General features: G+C 32.4%; 1 protein-coding gene across 1 annotated transcript in view; it reads left to right on the top strand.

Moving 5' to 3' along the window:
* HELRODRAFT_177106 (hypothetical protein) overlaps window positions 1-483 on the top strand; it is a gene marked incomplete at both ends in the record, with an annotated part of 3,020 nt that extends 2,537 nt beyond the window's left edge. The window contains one exon of the mRNA XM_009025325.1: window positions 438-483. Coding sequence (XP_009023573.1) covers window positions 438-483 — 46 coding nt within the window. The remainder of the gene's footprint in view (window positions 1-437) is intronic.
* Window positions 484-22,101: the final 21,618 nt, after the last annotated feature.

The following is a 22,101-nucleotide window of genomic DNA, read 5'->3' on the forward strand; positions in this document are numbered from 1 at the left end:
GCACAATAACAACAACAACAAGAGCAACAACAAGAGCAACAACAATAACAAAAACAACAACAACAACACTAACAACAAAATCAGTAATTCAAATTGGGAGAAAACATCATCCCAAGGCTCTCAACTTGACCAACAGCATCACAAACAACAACTTGATTATAAACAAAAATAAAGTAAAGCAGCAACAAAACATCAACACGCACAACAACAACAACAACAAAACATGCACAACAACAACTACAACACGCTACATACACACACAAACACACACAAACACACAACACTGTCATCAACAGTAGCATAAAAAAAATCACAAAACCCCAACACAAAACTAGCAAGCAAACAACAACTCTAACAACAATTAAAATAACTAAACGATATACAAACAACCATACAAACAACAACATTAAATTAAACATTAAACAACAACAACACAGACAACAAATAAGCGATAACCATGGACCATCTTACGGGGTTAAATAATGAACCGCTCGTGGGAAGCCAAATTTAAGGGGCGGGAAATTTAAGTATACAATACAACACTCAATATGATTTATGAAATGTATATATTGCATATTACTAACACACTCACTCATTAAAACATTGACTCTGACAATGACATCTGCTTACAAGCCACAACAACATAAACATATACAACAACATAAACAAAAACTTATAAACAACAACAACAACAACAACTACATAAAGAACATTATGAAGAGCATAGACAACAAAATCCTTAACAACAACATCGTAAACAACAACATCAGAGATTTAAAGAGAAAAACGCACAGTCTATAAATGCCAACATCACAATGATCATTAGCATACACATTAACATAAACATCTGACGTCATATACATAAACATTGACGTCATAAACATAAACATCCTACAGTAAACATAAACATGTAGCGGAACAAAAAGCTGGACATGAAATAAACAAAGTAGTGTAACAAAGATCTCAACTCAGCTGTGGCAAATTATCTATACCTGACCTAAATACGCAATTACAAATAACAATATCACATCTAATTCCTCTATGCATGGTTGTATTTCTCTCTCTCTGTCTCTCTCTCTGTCGCTCTCTCTCTCTCTCTCTTTCTCTCTGTGTGTGTGTGTAAGTGCGTGCGTGTTAGTATGCTGTTTTAAGAAGTTATTGAATTTTGTTGAAAAGAAAAATCAAGTTGCTTAAACGAATTTTGAAAAAAAACTCCCACTAGATCAACAGAATAAAAACCGTAGAATCAAAACAACGAAGCCTATGAAGAAAATAGGACTTTCAATTAAAAAAATTTTTGAAATTCAAAATGGCAGCTTGTAGAAACTCGAAATTTTTTTGCTCACCCACGGAAATTTTAAATAAAACATAATGTAGATAAAAAAAAAACATATCCACCGAGACGATCAGAAAAAAAGATGAAAAACTAAATTTTCAATACAACAAAAAAAACTCAAAAAAAAAATCCAAATCAAAATAACAACTTCAATAAAACAAAGTCAAAAAACCAAACCAAAAAAACTGGAAAAAAGGAAATAGTTTATGCACGTGGAAGCGATCCGAGCGTCCAGCCATTCATGCGAATCAACCGCTGTTTTTGTTTTCCCCGCCCTTTTTTAAAATTATACATTTTTAGAAATTCCTTTTTAAGCTTACACACATACACACACAAACAGTCACACAAACACACAAACAAACACAAACTGACACATGTACAACAGTAGCAACATCAGCAAAAAAAAACAACAACCTAAACAACAACATCAACAACAACAAAAGCAGTCGTGATTGGTGGCTTGAGGTCAGTAGGTCAAACACGTGATGATGTCCCAGACATGTGACCTAATTTAAGGAAACGCTCTACAGGGCTACTGCTGCGATGATGACAAGGACGATGACGAAACTAGCAAATGAGTATAATGATAATGTTATTCACCGTTAATCATCATCATCATCATTTTCATAATCGTCATCGTCACCATCATTTTCATAATCGTCATCGTCATCAAACTCATAGCTGTCATAAATTCAACATACATAGGTGGCGGGTTCGTTACCATTATGACGTCATCATCATGGTCGTTCGTAACGACGTGTATTTTAATTTAATTTTATCATGAATCCCTTTCATCAACAACATCGTCATCATCATCGTTATTATTATTATCCTCATTTTTAGGTTTGTATGTGTCTGATTAATGAAAAATCATATTGTATCGAATGTGTATGTTTGTACGTGTATGATTGTAGGTTTATGTTTGTATGTTTTTGTATGCCGGCTGATTTGTTTGTTGTTATTTCGTTATGTGTTTGTGTAATTGTTTCTAATGTTTTGTATGAGTATGTTTTTGCATGAATCTGGCCATCATCACATTCCTTTATTAGTGTTTGCCAACAAAATTGTACTAGAACTTAATTGTATTCAGTTTTAGGCTGTAGTAACGAAACGCAGTTTGTTGGCGCCATATTTTCAAATAATATATTCATATTCGTTATTATATCATATAATTAATAAACAATTTATTTTGAAATTTTTTCATTTTTGAAATTGGCTGGTTGGCTGGTTGATCAGACGGTTGGCTGTTTGATTAATGTTAGAATAAAGCATCCGAGTTGCCACACAAAATTTGTAAATGTTCGTATGCGATTTGCAAATTTCTAGCGTTACGTCTGCTTCATTGCATAGTAGCAAAACCAAATATTCACATCCAATTCATATGAAAATTGGCACAATCAAACAACAAACAAAATTTCACACACACACACACACACACACACACAGAAAAAGAGAGAAATAGAGGAAAAGAGAGAGAGAAAGAGAGAAAAAGAGAGAGAGAGACACCACACACACACAGATACACACACACAGATAAACACAATACGATCCACACAAAACAAGAAGATGCAAACACACGCACAGACACACAAGCACGCACGAACGTACACATACACACGCACACAAAGCAAGCACATTAATTTAGAGGTTTTCAGAAGCGTGAAAGCCATGCAAAAAGCCGTTTACATTGGGACAATGAGCATTGACGGAAGGCAGGAAATTGCAAACGACGCCATTGGTCAGCCCGCAGTCACGTGGTCATTATCATTATCGGTTGTGATGATGATGATAGTGATGACGATCAAAATTTACATAATGATTGTGATGATTATGATGATGATGATGATAGCAAAAAACTATATTTCCACATTCCGATGGAAATTTCTCAATAACGATGATGATTACAGACATGATAATGATGATTAAAGCGATGATGATTGTGATGACGACGATGATGATAATGATGATGATGGTAAAGATGATTCATCTTAATAGTCATCTATCATAACAAGCCGGCTTTGTTTTCAATACTCTTACGGTAACAATAACAATTGTTATGATGATGATGATAATGATGATGATGATGATATAAATAAATGAATGGTGATAATGTCAATAAATGAATGATGATGATGATGATAATGGGGGCTATAACTGTTGCAATTATAAGAGGTATTTTCTTTACTTTAACCAGTTAGTTTTCAACTTACCTATCAAATAATAATCAATGAATAAACCAACTAAGCATTTAATTAACTGAAACAGTAAATAATTATTTTATCCAACCAACCAACCAACCAACGAACAAACCAACCAACCAACCAACCAACCAACCAACCAACCAACCAACCAACCAACCAACCAACCAACGAACAAACCAACCAACCAACCAACCAACCAACCAACAAACCAACCAACCAACAAACCAACCAACAAACCAGCCAACCAACCAACCAACAAACCAACCAACCAACAAACCAACCAACAAACCAACAAACCAGCCAACCAACGAACAAACCAACCAACCAACCAACAAACCAACCAACTAATGCGCGTAAGCATTTATACATTCATCTTCATTTAGTAGGCATAAAGGTATTGTAACATATTTCATAATATATGTATGTATGTAGGTAGGTGTGTATGTATACCTGTTTGTTTGTTTGTATATGTGTTTGTATGTGTGTATGTATGTATGTATGTATGTGTGTATGTATGTATGTATGTATGTATGTATGTATGTATGTATGTATGTATGTATGTATGTATGAATGTATGTATGTGTGTGTGTGTGTGTGTGAAACCCATGTCAAACATTTAGAGATACACAAACATGCCAATGGACAAACACGTGTGCCTAAATTGCAATAAATCATGAAAAATATATAAATCGATAAAATTAATAGCAAAAATAATGTATAGAGTTGCACCGACAAATAATATGTGTAGTATTATACGCATACAAAAATACACACATACAAATACGTATAAAATACACACCTCACATATACATACCAACGAATGTAGGTACCTATGAAAAGCTATCTAACAGCTCCAACATAAATGACAGATTAGCTACTCACAGCGCGAATAGATTCCTGTTATATCGAAGTTTGATATAAACGAGTGCGTGCTAAAGTTAGAATTCTCATTTGTAAGTTTTCATTGTATTCGTTCATCTATCAAAATGATGGCCATACGCTATACGTGATTATATTTTTTAAAATTGAAATGTATTTATACGAAAAATACAGGTTTATATACGACACACACACACACACACACACACACACACACACACACACACACACACACACACACGTACATACGAGGACATGGGCAGTGACAGCTGGACGTAAAATATTAATCTGATCCCTGTTAAGTCAATGTGACAATTTGCCTATTATTCCGAAATACGAACACACATTTGTTGTGTGCGTGCGTGCGTGCAGTGTGTGTGTGCGTGTGGTGTGCGTGTGTTTGGTTTGAATTTTGTCAACCATTTCATTCGTGTGTTATATTGAAAAATGAATCATTATATCATTATATTTTGTTTTGAATATATGTATTATATATCAGGTATTATATTGTATATTTTGTGTTGTATATCAGATATTGTATTGTATATTTTGTGTTGTATATCAAGTATTGTATTGTATATTTTGTATTGTATTGTGCATATTGCCTTGTATATCAGGTAGTGTATTGTATATTTTACACTGTATATCAGGTATTGTATTATATATTTTCTATTGTACATTAGGTATTGTATTGCATATTCTGAGTTTTACATCAGGTATTGTGTTGCATTTGCGTATTATTTAAACCTTCATCGATATTTGGTATTAAACATTTGGTGTATTTAAATAGTTTTCATCTACCTACACTTTACATTATACCAGAAGTGGGCAAACCTTTTTGTTGTGAGGGCCGCATTGAGAACCATTTTACCTTTGAAGGGCCGCATATGTAATTACCTAGCAAATTTTTTCTATTTAAGAGAGATTTTTTTTAAGTTTTGGTTCTTTTTTTGGTAAATAAGGCCGGGCGGTAGTTTGCCCACCACTCCTGCATTTTATCTTAAAATGTATAAATTTAATTTCTATATTAAATAAAATCTAAACTGTTCTAATAAAAATTCATATTTTTTATATTTTGTGTTTTTGGGTAAAATTTATACCGCACCTTAACGGCATAAATGTATGTGTATCCAAATACCCAAATGCAGACTCTCACATAAAAGAGGCGATAAATAAAAACCATTCAAACATCATCGAATGGATCTTTGTATGCGTATATATAGAGATTGAAATGCGATAATCTAAATAAATGCTTCATCTGGGACTAAAAGTAGAATCGGCTTTTAAAATGATCGTAAAAAAATTCAAAAATAAAAATTCCTATCCATGATTTACGATCCATTCGTCTTAGATATATCCTAAACATAAACATATATCATATATACATTACTTAGTAGTTTTGTATGTATGTGTGTAAGTACGTGAGTGTATGTATGTATGCATGCGTGTGTGTTTGTGGTGTGAAAGAGTAATGAAAGACAATGAGACGCAATCGAGCGTAGTGCGGTCCCCGTGTGGAGATATCTCTTGTTTAGTAATATTGTTATTACAAGTATTGTTATTATTGTTGTTGTTGCTGCTGCTATGGTTGTTGTTGTTGCTGCTATCGTTGCTGCTATTGTTGTGGTTGTTGCTGCTATCGTTGCTGCTATTGTTGTTGTTGTTGCTGCTATCGTTGCTGCTATTGTTGTTGTTGTTGTTGGCGTTATTTGTTTCATTCATTGTCGACGATGATGTTACAATTGTTGTTGTTGACGACGTGGCCAATGTTTTTATTGCTGTTGCAACTGGTGTTGTCGTTAGGCGTGTTGTTTGTAATTTTTATTTATTTACATTCTCCGAGTAGTTTTTCTTCATTGATGGATGACGCGTCGTTGTTGTTATTGTTTCTTATTCTCATTTTATTCAATCAACGACTTTTTTTCTGTTCAAACTATTTTTGATAAGCCACACGCGCGCACACACACACACCCCACACAAACACACATACACACAAACACATTTACATACACACGCGCGCACACACGCAACATTAATGAACGACAATAATAGAGATAACAATTCCTATTAATCTTAATAAAGAACTGCATCACTGTATATGATATATTGCACTGTTGCTGTAGAATACGAGAAATAATGATGAAAGATTTCAAAACGCACAATAAAATATCAATACAAAATGATTCTGTCTTTTGTATTTATGTATGCGTATCTTTGTATTTTGCATTGTTTTGTATTCTGTTTTTTGTATTCATGTATGTGTGTCTTTGTATTGTATTGTTTTGTATTACTTTTTTGCATTTATTTATGCTGGTATTTCATCGTGTGTTGGTACTTCTCTATTAAGGGTGCTTAGTTGAGCTTTAAATATTAATAATAATAATAATAATAATGATAATAATAATAATAATAATAATAATATAGTTTTTGTAAGTTTGGATAGTTTTAATGTTTGACAAATAAATACAAAAAATGGTGTATTTTCTTATATAGAAAAACTAGAGCGAACGTATAACAAATGGATATAAACATTTTAAAATAAAGCATAAATCTTCGGTAAGAAGATACAGACAGATGAACAAAATATGTACACATACTCGTGCACACACATAAACACACAACACTATCGCAAAAACACGCCCACACATACATACATACATACATACATACAAACATACATACATACATACATACATACATACATACATACATACATACATACATACATACATACATACATACATACATACATACATACATACATACATACATACATACATATACAGACACACATACACACACATACATACATGCACATACACACGTACATAAACATAAACATTGCGTTTACATCTTCAACATGTTTTGTTTATCTCACCTCAATTCGTGAAAAATGATACTCATGTATAAAAGTTCAATGCCACGTCATGCCTCCATCATGCATACATTTCACAGTATTGCATAGAATGTATGTATACACATGTTCACATATATACTATATACATAAATGTACATATCTGGATATAACAAACACACAAATACACGTACACACACACACACGCACGCACGTACACACACACACACCACACATATGCTCACACATAATAGAGATTTAGGAAAAGGGGACAGAAGGGTCCTTTTCCATGAGCTTCAAAATTCAATGGGCCTTTAAAGCGAAGTTGAAGAGGCTTCTATGAAAAAATTTGCATGGAAACCTCCAGTTGTACAGCCACATGTTATCTGCTCCGGACCTCAAAATGAACCTTACATACACTCATACACACATGCATCCACATGTGCTTGCGTGTGTGTATGTGTGTTTTGTGTATATTTATGTGAGTATGTGGGCTACCTAGAAACTGCGTTTCATTTTATTTCTAGGTACGTATGCGTGTATTTTGATGTTTTTATGATATGTTACATTTACCAAAATCAGTTTTTGTTTTAGTTTTTTATGCGTTTGCTGGTTTGTTTGTTTGTTGGTTATTCACATTCGCGCGTGCTAGGATGTTTTTGTATTCTTGTGCACATGTGTAAGCAGAATATCTGAAAAATATTCTGTCAGAACAAAATTTACAAGAGAGAAAAAACGAAATTAATACAATAATGTTTCAAAGGGGTGAAAGATGGCAGGAGTATTCAAACAAAATTTCAAAGCATTCCACACATGTTTGAATGTCTGTGTTTTTTTTTACATTTGTATCTATGTCCGTCTGTCTTTCTGTAAATCAATTTATTTCTACGATTTTTTTTGTACGAATGTTTGTTTATTTGTATGTTTGTTTGTGTTTGTCTACTGAATTAGTTGCATGTGTTTGAGTGTTTGTGGTGAATTATTGTATGTTCATTCTTTTGTTCTTCCGTTTGCACGTTTGTTTTGTTTGTTCTTGTTTCTTTTCCGTTTGCGTATTTGACTTTCGACAGAAGTTTTATAAAAAGAATTTTTGATAAAATTTTGAATGTTTGGTTTTTCAAGTTAGGCTAGAGGCCTTATTTCATATCTGTATATTAAACTGTTCAAGTCCCCGATGATTTGTGATTAGTTAATTAATTAATAGAAGTAATTATATATAAATTTATGTGCGCGCGTGTGTGTATTTATATGTGTGTGGGTTAATGTTTGATTGTTTGTGTCTGTAGATTTACATGTACGTGTGTGCGTGCGCGATTTTCATGCTAATGTAACAAAGAAGATATTTGCTCAAGTTCATTGATGTCTTTAGATGCTAGTAAAGTGAGTGTGGGAGACATATTCACTACATATTTTAAGTACATATATTTGTCATTTGTACATTTATAAATGAGTGTACGCATGTATGCATGTGTGTACGAAATATTTGTGCACAAAATAATTATTTGTCTATATTGAATGTGTTCAAATATGGAAGCAAATAAGAGGATAATCTTGAAATTATCGTTACACAAGCAACACTAATCCATTCTCCTCTCATCATTGTTTCTCTCTCTGTGAGAGAGAGAAACAATGATGAGAGGAGAATGGATTAGTGTGTGTGTCTGTGTTGTAGTGTGTGTGTGTGTGTGTGTGTGTGTGTGTTTATAGGTGTATGTGTGTATGACAGTGTGTATCCCATTATGTTTGTGTGTGTTTTTGTATCTTTATATCAGGGGTGGGCAAACTTTTTACTTCGAAAGCCATTTGTATATATATATATATATATATATTTATATAAATAATTATATATTAATTACAAACACAAATTATATATATATATATATATATAATTTAAGAAACGTTGACAGGGGGGTTCTAAAATGTTGAAATTTTGACCGAGGGAACAACATTTGTGGCTGACAACCTTTTATTCTTGCTTATAGTGTCATTATGACATTTTTTCATACGGGCCGCATAAAATGGCTTGGCGGGTCGTAGTTTGCCCGCACCAGCTGTAGGATAAGCGTGCATGTAGGAAGTTCTCAACATTTTGACTTTTAAATTCTAATTAATTTTTATAAATTTATATGTATGTATTATTTTAATTGCAATATGTATCGGTGTATAAAAATTTATCAGTGATAAATCATTTATCAATTTATATATAATTAAATTTGTATGCATGTGCGTGAGCATGAGTGTGTGTGTGTGTGTGTGTAAGGATGTGTGCGTGTGTGTGCATATTATTGTTGATAATCATTCTTGTATATTTGTAAAATAATGACTAGTTAGGATTATATGCATTTTAAAATAATATGGCTGCTTGTTATATTACGAAGATATATAATTGAAGGTTTCTACATAGATGTGTGCTTTTGTCTGTGCTTGCGTATGTATGTGTGTGTATGTATGCATCTATGTTAAAACCAAATGCATATATGTACGTACGTGAATTTGTGGTGGGTGAATTTGTGTTTTTTGCGTGAAAATAAATTTGTATGTATACGTATATTCATTTAATAAACTTATTGCTATATATAAACCATTTTTTATTTGTCCGTTTTGATGTTTGTCTTGCTCATTTGTGTTATGTACTAGATATACATAAAAATACAAAAGTAACAATAAAAAATAACACAAAAATACATATTTTTCATGAAAACTTGACATCTCTAGAAACTGCGAACAAATGAATCAGCAATACAAATTCTAAAGCAAAAGCGAACAGAAACGATTCCCTTCAGGTAGATGAGTCATGCTTATTTTGACTTGCGTATATCATACATACATCAAAAATCTCTCTCCTTTCTATGTTCTAATTTAATGGATACAAAAACACACACACACACTCACACAGATATACACACATACATACACAAGCAAAGACACAAATACACGCACATGAACAGACACACACAGACGAACAAACAAATACAAATTGACGGTTGTTTGTTCTTTTTTAAATAGTTTTCATTTGTTTATGTTTAGATTTCAATAATAATAATAATTTATATTTATATCCATTAAATATAATTCTATCATTATGATGGTAAAGACGATTTGCCCCAAAATATCACCAGGAAAGATTTTCAATAATATTTTGACAAGGAATGTAGCAATAGTTGATGTTGTTGATTGAAATAAAAATTATTTGTGGCAACAACTATCATAGAGCAGTTGTTGATTATGCCTCAATCAATCAAACTGCTGCTAGCAGTGGAGATGGCGAGTCCCTCTGCAATACAAACAATTCAGTACAATTTAAAACAACTCTGAAATATATACACGAACTTCTAGGCATTCGCTCTTTCTAATTCTACTTCTGTTTCTCTGTTTCTCTTTTCTTGATTCTATTCGCTTCTCTCTGTTCGCCTCTCTCTAAATGTTCTCTATCTTAACCACTCATATTTTATCTCTCTTTTTATTATTGTCTCTGTCTGTCTGTCTGACTGTCTGTCTGAGAGATATAGAGAAAGAGAAGATAGGCGGTATAGAGACGTTTTGAAGTGTTTGTTAGTTTGAGTCTGTATCAAACAACGCGAGTGGGAGTTAGTATTTACATGCACATGTTTTCAAGTGGTTGCTGCTGCAACTAGTATCTGCAAGTGTGCGTTTGTGTGTATTTGTGATGAGTGCGCGCGCGCGTGTGTATTTGTGGTGTGTTAGTGTGTGCTTGCCTATGCTTGTTTGTTTGTTTGCATGCTTGTGTGAGTTCGTGTTTCAATGTAATTGGTCGTTATTATAGGATGAAAATTTGAGCTGAAATTTTTTGAAATTTTCATATTGTTAGTCCGTGTTTCTATGCAGAGATGTATTATAAATGTCGTTTTAGTTGTTGATTGTTCATATTTGTGTGAGTATACAAAAATAGTTGTGAATGAATTTAGATCATTAATATCTACTAACCCTGATTCTATTAAACACATGTTATATCAGACAAGCATTGTGTAAAGAGTGGAAATATGAACGGATTAGAAGTCTGCTGTTTATTTTCCATCCACAATTTTCCTTACAGCATCATTCGCACCACGTTTCAAAATTTTGGAAAAAAAAGTTTAACTTGCACGCAACAGTTTGTTAACCCAGTTGAATATACAAGATGGGACCTGCTTCCAAACCAACGTAGTGCTTCTTTTGTTGGCAGTTGCATGAACATAACTAATTTGAAACAGCAGAATGCTCATTCTTTATTTGTATATGTGTACCAATTTTGTATGCATTATTTGTGCGTGCATTTGGATGTGCGTGAAATTCTTCAAGTGTATGTTCAATTAACTATGTATATGTGTACTTTTGTGTATGTATGTATGTGTGTGTGTGTATGCATACAATTTAATATGCGTGCACGCCAGTTTGTTTGTGCAAATATGCTTATACAAATAATTTTTCATCTACTGTATAAATAAATGTGCGTGTGTTTAAAAGAAGTATGCGTAAAATGTGCGTGTGTTTTAATGGCGTGTGTTTCGAAGGTGTGTATAATGTGGGTGGGTGTGTTTCAGGCCTGTGAAAAGAGGTGTGTATAATGTACGTGGGTGTGTTTGAACTTCCTGTGATTGGATTTTTTGTACACATGTCGGTGAAAATGTCGTTTGCATACATGTGTGTGTGTGTTTGTTTTGTTGTATGCGTGTATGTGTGTGTGTGCGTGTATGTGTGTTCGTGCGTGCGTGTGCGTGCGTGTGTATTTGATCGAAAGATTATTAGTTGAGATTAAAGTTGATTGTTGTTTATGCTCAAATATTTGTACACCTATCATAGAAGTTTTTTCTTTTAATTCAATTTTTTTAGCGTTCGTTTTTGTATGTTGGAATTTGCGTATCACTGTATCACTCTTGTATTTTTGTGAGTATTTTGTATACCGTTATGCGCCTGTATGTTTACGATGTTGCGAATTTTAATCAGCGAACATTCGCATGCTTCTGGGTGAAACTTCAAAAAATTTAATTGTGATTCCCAAGAAAGCAATCTAGAGCATAAAAAACAAAAAGTTGAATGAATAATTTAAGAACAGTATAAGCTTAGGATGAATTTATTAGCATTGAAAGAGCGTTATTGGGACCATGTTTATGGCAAATATGAAATATTTATTAGCTCAGCGGTATGCAAACAACAGGTCTGAAGAAAATAGGAAAAAAATAATTACATATGGGTTATGTATTATGTATGTTAAGTGTGTGCGTGTGTATATATACATATACACACATAGACATGTGCCATTATAACAAAACTGATATGTGTGTATGTATGTATATGTACGGTATTGCGAATAGGTATAACGTACATACACACATACATACAACAAACAACACACATACATACATGCACACACACACATACATATATACTTACCATACATACACACACACACACACACACACACACACACAAGCAAACATACAGCAAAGAAAATAAAAACAATAAAAATAGGATTCAGGTAATGTAGAAAAGTGAATCAAGAAACCGGAAATTAAAAGAAAATAAAGATGCAATAGCAGCATCAACAGCATAATAGTAATAATAATTATTATTATTATAATTATAACAATGATAATAATAATCATCATCATCATAATAACAAAGCGTAAGATGATCAGATTGATAATGGCTCTTTCATCGGAGGAATAAAATTTATGATTAAATTTTTTTCTTATTATTATTACATTTTTATTATTAATAATAATATTATTAATAATATTATTATCATCAGTGGCAAAATATAAAAAAATGGTATTAGTAATAGTAGTAGTGGTTTTATTATTATTATTATTATTTGTAGTAGTAATAGCTGAAATATTAGTATTAGTAGTAGTAGTAATAGTAGTAGTAGCAGTAGTAGTAATGATAAAAGTATTAGTAGTAGTAGTAAGAGAATGTAGTGAAGTTTCTTAATAGAATTTCAAGATAAAAGATTGTTGCCATGGTAGCATGAAATTGAATGAGGAACTTCTCGTTTGAAAAATTTGATGGGATTATAAAAAAATTAAATTTTTAATAATAAAAATAAAAAACTGTTATTATTATTATTATTATTATTTTATTATAATTAGTTTATCATCAGTAATCAGCAGCAAAGACAAACATTTTAACGAAATCGTCAACTCAAATCTCCAACTAAATAGATTATTAGGAAGATGTTAATTAGGAAAAGGAAATGGATTATCGTTCTTATTTCGTTTCTTTGTTATCCTTATTCTGGTTTGTGTTGTTTCGTTGTTGTTGTTATCATTTACGAAGATGACGATGAAGATGATGATGGTGGTGATGATGTTGGTGATGATTAAAATGAAAATGATGATTGGGATGAAAAAGAAGTTGGTGATAGTGGTGACAATAAAGAAAGAGAGAGAGGCATCGAAATCACTAAAAATCCTCATAACCATCCTAATCAAAATCATCATTCTAATCACAATTATCATCACTAGACATCATTTCCAGTATATCTAATAGTTTCACTCTTATTCTCATCGTCATTAATCACCATCACCGTTCAACAATTTGGAAAACAAATAATATTTTAAAATGAAAAACAAGTTTTTGAAAGACAAAGCAGCAGACCTATCTAGAAACTCCTGAACGAGAAATTATTCAACCTCTTCGAATTCAAATGTTCACCACAAACGTCATCATTATTGTTATTTTTATTCTTTTTATTCATCTGTTATACAGGCAATGCAAATTTTTTTCCAATATTGGAAGTAGTGCCGTAAACAAACAAAAAGAACGGTTGGGTTAATACGGCAGCTATTCATTCCTTTCTTCATTTATTCGTTCATTCACTTATTCATTCATGCATTCATTCGTTTCTTTTTTTATTCATTCTTTTGTTTATTCATTTTCCATTTTGTCGTGTTTTTAAATCCACCAATTCATCAATCATCATATCCATGTATATAATACATCTATTCATTTCATTTATTCATTCATTCATCTTTCTATTCTTTATTTCATCCGCACATCATCCATTCGTTCCTTCACTTATTCATTCCTTCATTCCTTCATTCCTTCATTCATTCATTCATTCATTCATTCATTCATTCATTCATTCATTCATTCATTCATTCATTCATTCATTCATTCATTCATTCATTCATTCATTCGTTCATTCGTTCTAGCACTATCTAGTTTTGATCTACGCTCTCTATAATATTATCAACAAATCATCATCTTCCTATCATCAAAAATATCTGTCAAAAAATTTTTTTATAAATTTGTTTCAGTTACATTAAATGGGCCAAGCTAATTTTTGTTCGTTTAGAATCAAAGTCGAAAATGTTGGAAGATAAAAAAAATGAGAATCTGGTGATTAAATTATCTTATTATCTTTATCTTACTTTTCTTAAAAGAGAGAGAGAGAAAGAAAGAGAGAGATAGAGAGAGAGAGAGAGAAAAGAAAAAGTGAGTGTAACGGAAAGAAGAAAAAAATAGAACATAGTGAGAAGAAAGAGAGAAAGAAAGAAAAAAGGACAAATGAAGTCAGATAGATACTCAGACACATGCGGAGCTAGAAATCAGAAAAAGAAAGAGAGAGAGAGAGAGAAAGAGAGAGAGAGAAAGAGAGAGAGAAAATAAAAATAATGAATGGTAAGATTGAATTGTTGAGTGTACCTAAACATTATCAAGGGTAGCTGGAGTCGTTCCTTTGAAGTGAAATCCTGCTGCGATAACAACACAACAACATATGTCGTCGGACTGTTTCGACCGGGCAGGTTGTTGCAATTTGTTATTTCCTTCTTATCGCCATAGAGAAAAAGATAAAAAGAGAGTGAGAGTGAAAGAGAGAGAGAGAGAGAGAGAGAGAGAGAGAGAGAGAAAGATAGAAAGATGTCGAGCAGTTTTGGGCGGGCAGGTTGTTTTAATTTGTTACACGTTATCGATGTAGAGAGAAAGACAGAGAAAAGGAGAAAAAAGAAAGAGATGAAAAAGATAGATCTATAGAAAGAGAGAGAGAGATTTATATAGAATATAATTTTATGCTTTTTAAATTGAGATGTGGTTGTGTTGGTCGTTGTTGTAAGTTATGCCATGTTATCGTAATGAAATGTTGTTGTGTCGGTTGTTTTGTTTCAAATGTGTTTGCTATTGAGTTCGTTTGTGAATAAAATTTTACAAATTTGTCTGTTATGTGTGGTTTTGATAGCTTACACATAGATAGTTTAATACGATATATATGTGGTGTATCTGTGTGAGTATCTACGTGTAAAGTGAGTGTAAATTTTTATTTAAAATTTGGTAAATGATCCAATCATTTAATTTTGTTGACATTTAAAAAATGTAACAAAAAGTTTACTGCTATAATTTTTGTTGTATGGCCGCCATATTGCAATTTTGCCAAAAAAGCATTGCCGTTCCAGAAATGGAGCCATCAAAATGTTGTTAAAACATCGTAAAAATGTTTTTTATATGCTGTTAGACGAATTCGTGGTTGTTGTTGATGGTGTTGGTAGTGTCTTGTTTTTAGTGTAGTTGTGGTTTTTCCGTATCGCAGTAGGATGTGGTTTCTGCTGCTGGCGTTGCTGCTTGCGGTGGCTGCTTGCGGTGGCTGCTGTGGTAGTAGCTGCTGTAGTTGCTTCTGATGTAGACATTATAAAAAAGTTAATAGAAGTAGTTTTTAAAATGTTACGATGCGATTATTGAACAATTTTATCGTTAATGATGAACACTTCATTACAGAATATACATTTAACGATCATGGAAGCGCGTTCGAAACGTCCGTGTTGGTGTTCGTTGTCGTCATTATTATAAACATTGCTGTTTGACTGCTACGTTACGTTATTGTTGTTTTTTATAATTTGCAACCACGGATGCGATAGTTATTTACATTGCAAAAAATTATATTTAGTGATGCTAAACACACACACACACACACACACACACACACATACACTACAAACATACACATACATACACCACACTTTCTCACACACATATACATACATACATGTATGTATGTATGTATTACATACATACATAAATACATTCATACCTACATGCATACATACATACATACATACCTACATACATACATACATTCGTACATACACACATACATAAAATACAATGCATATAAGTTCGTACAACATACATATACTACACCAAATACAAGCACGCACACACATACATACACTCACATACACATATACAGCTACAACAACCCCCCAACATTACAATATGAATGTGAAAATGTGTAATTTGAAAATCGTTTGAATACAAATGTTTCCTTTAATTTTAACGTGCCCTCAAGGTGTTCATTTGGGAATGAATGTTTTTCGCTGTTGTGTTGTTGGTGTGTTTTTAGTGGTATGTTGTTGATGTGTTTGTTGGTGTGTTAGTGTTGTGTTGTTGTTGCTTTTGACGACAACATTGGTTTTCTTTTTCTTTTGTTGTTTTGTTAAGGCATCGTAAAACTTATCTTCCTAGCTGTGTTTTTTTCTTAATTGTGAATGTTGTCTTTTTTTCTTAATTGTGAAGTCATATTTTGACAAATAGTTATTTGGACTTTGTTGCAAATCATTTTGTTGTTAATGTCATCAATGTTTTTATTGTTGCGTTACTGTAGTTGTTGATGTGCAGGGTTTTTAAATTTAAACATATGCGAGCCGTCTTTATGAGGTTAACTTGAGATTACAACATTTAATGACTTTGTTGTTGGTGTTAAAGTTAATGAGTTTTTGATGGGATTGGTGTTGAAGCTGCTGATGTGATTAGTGTTGCAGTTGTTAATGCGACTATAGATATTATTGATGTTGCTTATGACACTTAATTCACTTTTCTTTGAAATATTTTATGATTTTTTTTGTTTGTTTGTTTTCTGTTTTCTGCTAGAAAAGTCAAACACATCACCGAAAATGATATAATTTATAAACAAATATATTCATGGATGTGCGTATATGTCAGTTTATGTGTATATGTGAGTGTGTGTGAGTGTATGTGTGCAAACGTGTGCGTGTGTGTTCGTATGCATGTATGCTGGTACGTATACATTATTGACAAACGAGAAAATTGCTGCAATTAAGGTAGCAACGAACATAAAGAACTCTTAAGACAACACATTAACCATATCATTAGTACTCTCGGCGCTGTTTAATGTGCGTTTAATTTATTTGCGGATTAAACAAAAGTTAAACGAGAAGTAAAACATAGGTAGGTAGGCAGGCAGGCAGGCACTGAGATGAGGAGCGCATATTTAATGTTTAATTACATTCGATGGTCTATTTATTTGTGTTTCTCTGTTTCAACCATGAATTTTTAAACACTCTTTCCGGTATAGTCGGGCGATAATTCCGTAATAAAAAAAGGAACAATTAAAAGGCGTTGTTACGTCATAACAAACGCAGCATCACGAATGACGTCATTGACAAAAACATTAAAGTGGGTATAAAAGACAAAAAAACAAAACAAAACACGACAACGAATGATGACGCCTATAAAATATCTTCTTTGTGTTTGTTTTACGTTCATGGAAACGTCATGAAACGCCATAAACATCATCTAACCATACCATTAAAAACATTATAACACCAACAACAACTACAACAACAACAACAATAACGTTAACAAAAATAGAAAACAGTAATAGCAGTAGCAGTAAAAGCAGCAGCAGTAGTTGTAAAAGCAGCAGCAGTAGTTGTAGAAGCAGTAGTAGAAGTATGATTATTATTATCATCGTTATTACAAAAACTTTTTAGCCGGCACACGCAATGGAATTATCTTCGGATGATAAATGAACTTCGTGCCCACAACTCATGAAATAAAATAAATTATTATGGAGAGGTGGGTCGTCGTCATTATTATCTATATTATTCACAATATAATTATTATTATTATTATAACTACTACTACTACTAACAAAAAAGGCAGTTAACCGGAATTAACTTGATTATTAAAATAAATTAATCTAATGAGGCAAACCGTGTCAGATGATGATGACTGACTTGAACAAACGCAATAGTTTCGTATTTATTTACATTAAAATATGTGTGTGTGAGTATGGGTGTGTTTATTTGTGTGTCTGTGTATGTATATGGGTGTGTGCGTGTGCGTGTGTGTTGTGTGTATGTTTGTGTATGTGTGTGTGTGTGTGCGTGAGTGCTATTTAGAGGGTGAGAACAGGTTAAATTTAATAGATCAGAGTAATGAATGATTAAATGAAAAAAAAATAAAAGACAAAAAAATGAAATGAAAAGAGAAAGAAAGAGAGAGAAAAGGAGAGAAAGAGAGAAGAGAGAAAAAAGAAAGAAAGAGATGCAAACAAAGAATTTCGATTTTTTTAGTCTGTTATTAAAGAAAAGAATTTCTTGAAGCAATGTTGTTGTTGGCTTATAAAATATGTATTCTAAAAAAAAAGATGATTATTGTCATTATTATGATTGAAGTATCTTGTTGTCATTCGTTCAGTGTTGTCAAAGATTAAGTTTTAGGCGTAATTGTTGTAGTCGAAGACGGGAATGATGAGATGTCGACAATAATAATTATTGTATTGATGTTTTTTGGTAATGTTTGTTGAGTTGTCTGATTTTTTTGTTGACTCACTGGCTGAATGGAAGGATGGCAAATACTTAAATTGAAATTGAAAATAAAAAGGATGAATGAATAAATGAATGAATGAACGAACGAACGAATGAATGTATGTTTATTTATGATCCAATAACATATAAAAATATTTTAAACAATAAATGGCTGTCTAAATAATTTATGAAAAATGAATAAACTCAAAAAAACAATGCCTGTATTTCTCTTAAAAAATTAATCGAAAATATAAATTTCCAATAAACTTAATAAAATAGATCGATCAAAAATATGGGTATAATAGATAGGTTGATAGACGAGCGAACGAATGAATGAATGAACGAAGGAACAAATGAATGAATTAATGAATGAACGAAAGAACGAATAAATGAATGAGTGAACGAATGAAAAAATGAATGAATGAAGGGATGATTGATTGATTTGAAATTCAAAAGTCTTCTTCATTATTCGATTGTCATTATTCCGTTCGCTCAACTGGTCATAAAATTGTCATAATCGTCACGTCATCATCATTATCATCATCATAACCATCATCATCGTCATCATCATCATCGTCGTTTTGCGGTGAACTGTATTAGCAAACCTTACAAAACCTCATTAGCATAAGGTCACTGATCTATGTAGGATCACGTGATATATGATAGCCAAGGTGATGGTGATGATGACCAGGGCGACGACGACGATGATGATAATGATTATAATATGATGATGATGGTGATGATGACGATGACGAAAGCATGACGACGATGATGATAATGATTATAACATGATGATGATGATAATGACGATGACGAAAGCATGACGATGATGGTGATGATAATAGTGATGATAATTATTTTTCAGGAAATAGTAACATCATGCGCATTTTTTGACTTATTACTCTCAGCTTTAAATAAGATAAATGATATTAAAGTTTATTTTAGGTAATACCTAGTGTTATGTGAAGATATTTTTGGTACTCTATTGTTGGCTAGGTTGTAAATCATCCCCATCTAGGCGTTTAAAGTGAAATATTATTATTAGGTATTTGTTGATAATATATGCATTTTCGTATGCATGTGGCTCATTTGTAAATAAATACATTTAGTGGCAATAGAAAAATAATAATTAATGACGCCAGAACCTAGAGCAAAATGAAATAATAAATTATAATTGATTTAAAATGTTTTGTAATGTATTCGGTGGGAGAAGAATTACAATATAATGATGATAATGTTGTAAATAATTCAGAGCCGGTCATTGTTCCCTTTAGTTCCCCATTGTCTGCAACTACGATGGTTCGCTTGTATTATTGGTTCAATTATTCGCGTGTTATTTAAAGAGAGTTCGTTTGTACGTCTTTCTTCTTCTCTCTCTCTCTCCTTCTCTGTCTCTCTCTTTCTCTTTCTTTCTGTACCTCTGTCTCTTTCTTTTTGTCTGTCACTTTCTGTTTCTATCTTCCTTCCTTTCTATCTTTATCTCAGTCAATTTTTTACATGCATTATGATAACATTTGTTTTACTCTTCATTTTATAGTCTCAACATCAGGTTTTCATTATTTTTTAAACAATCTTATTGCCTTTTCTTTTTTCTCTCTCTCTCCTCTCTCTCTCCCCTCTCTTTTTCTCTTGCTCAGTCCATCCTGACACATTATTCATTCACACATCCACATTGGAATTAACTTTAACAAATGTGCAGGCTAAGTCCGCACGGAGCACTATCAAGTAATTAGTTGAATGCCGTCATCTGTTTACGTTTGCGTGTTTACGTGTTTGTGCGTGTCTTTGTGTGTACGTATACGTGTGTATGTGTATGTGCGCGCGTTTGTGTTTGTATAAAATTAGCAAATTAGCAATTTTTTTTCAACAATTTGACCTGCGAAACGTATGCTGACATTCATTCTTTCAAAGTTTTCTCCTTATTTCATGCTGAAATCTTCAACTTTTTAATTTTAACTTTTTTCTTTCACGTAAACTAATTTTAAATCAAACACACATACATTTACATATACACGCACAAACACGCACGCAAAGGTACACACACATACACGCACGCAAAGGTACACACGCACACACGCACGCACACACACGCACACATATTTATACAGATCGCATATTCTGAAACGTTTAAACAAATAAATTGCATCCGAACTACTATTATCTATTATACAGTTGAAATAAATGCATGCATGTTTACAGGTATCATATATATATATATATATATATATATATACACGCAACATATCCACACGCACACATGCAAATTTACACTGTGCTGTACAAACATTAAACAAACATTTCCGTACATATCAAATAGGTTATAAGTATATATATAGAATGCATACATACAACATTATATATACATACTCATACATACATATATACTTACATACATACACAAACATAAATATACATATACAGACATACATACGCATACATACATACACATCCACATACATACATTCACACGTTAACATATTCAAGCATATGAATGCATGCACGCACATTAACAAGTGATGCTTAAATTAAGTATTGGAGTTGGGAGTGGTTGGCTGGCTGGCTGGCTTAATAGAGCAACAACACGTTTGCATTGTGCATCATCATCTCGCTTATTGGTGTTTTAATCTTTCTTTTCAATTAACACCATCGTTGTCGTCGTCATCATCACTTTCATCACCATTGTAGCTATCATTATTATCATCGTCATCTTAGTCATCATTATTATCTACAACAACATCATTATCATCAACAAAAACAGCAACATCAGCAGCAACAACAACATAGACAACAACAACATAGACAAAAACAACATAGGCAACAACATCAACAACATCATAGACAACAACAACAACATCAGCAACAACAACAACACTAACATAGACAACAACATCAACAACAACATAGACGACAACATCAACAACAACAACAGCATCACTGTCGCCGTAATTACCATTGGGAGCACAATCGCCATCATCTTAATTATTACGACGCAAGTTCTATATTGCTATGCACCGCTCTTAACAATGACGATCATGATTATGATGATAATAATAATAATAACAAAAACAACAACAACAACAACAACAATAATAATAATAACAATAATTAATAATAATAACAATAACCATAACCATAATAATAATAATAATAATGATGACGTCATTATTTACAATGTGGCTACGATGATGATGAAAAATATGATGTTTTATGCAATGATTATAAAGATGATACTATTGAATATAATGATGATGAAGAAGATGACGATGACGAAGAAGATGACGATGA

Source organism: Helobdella robusta (assembly GCF_000326865.2).
Source record: "Helobdella robusta unplaced genomic scaffold HELROscaffold_41, whole genome shotgun sequence".
Classification (NCBI taxonomy): domain Eukaryota; kingdom Metazoa; phylum Annelida; class Clitellata; order Rhynchobdellida; family Glossiphoniidae; genus Helobdella; species Helobdella robusta.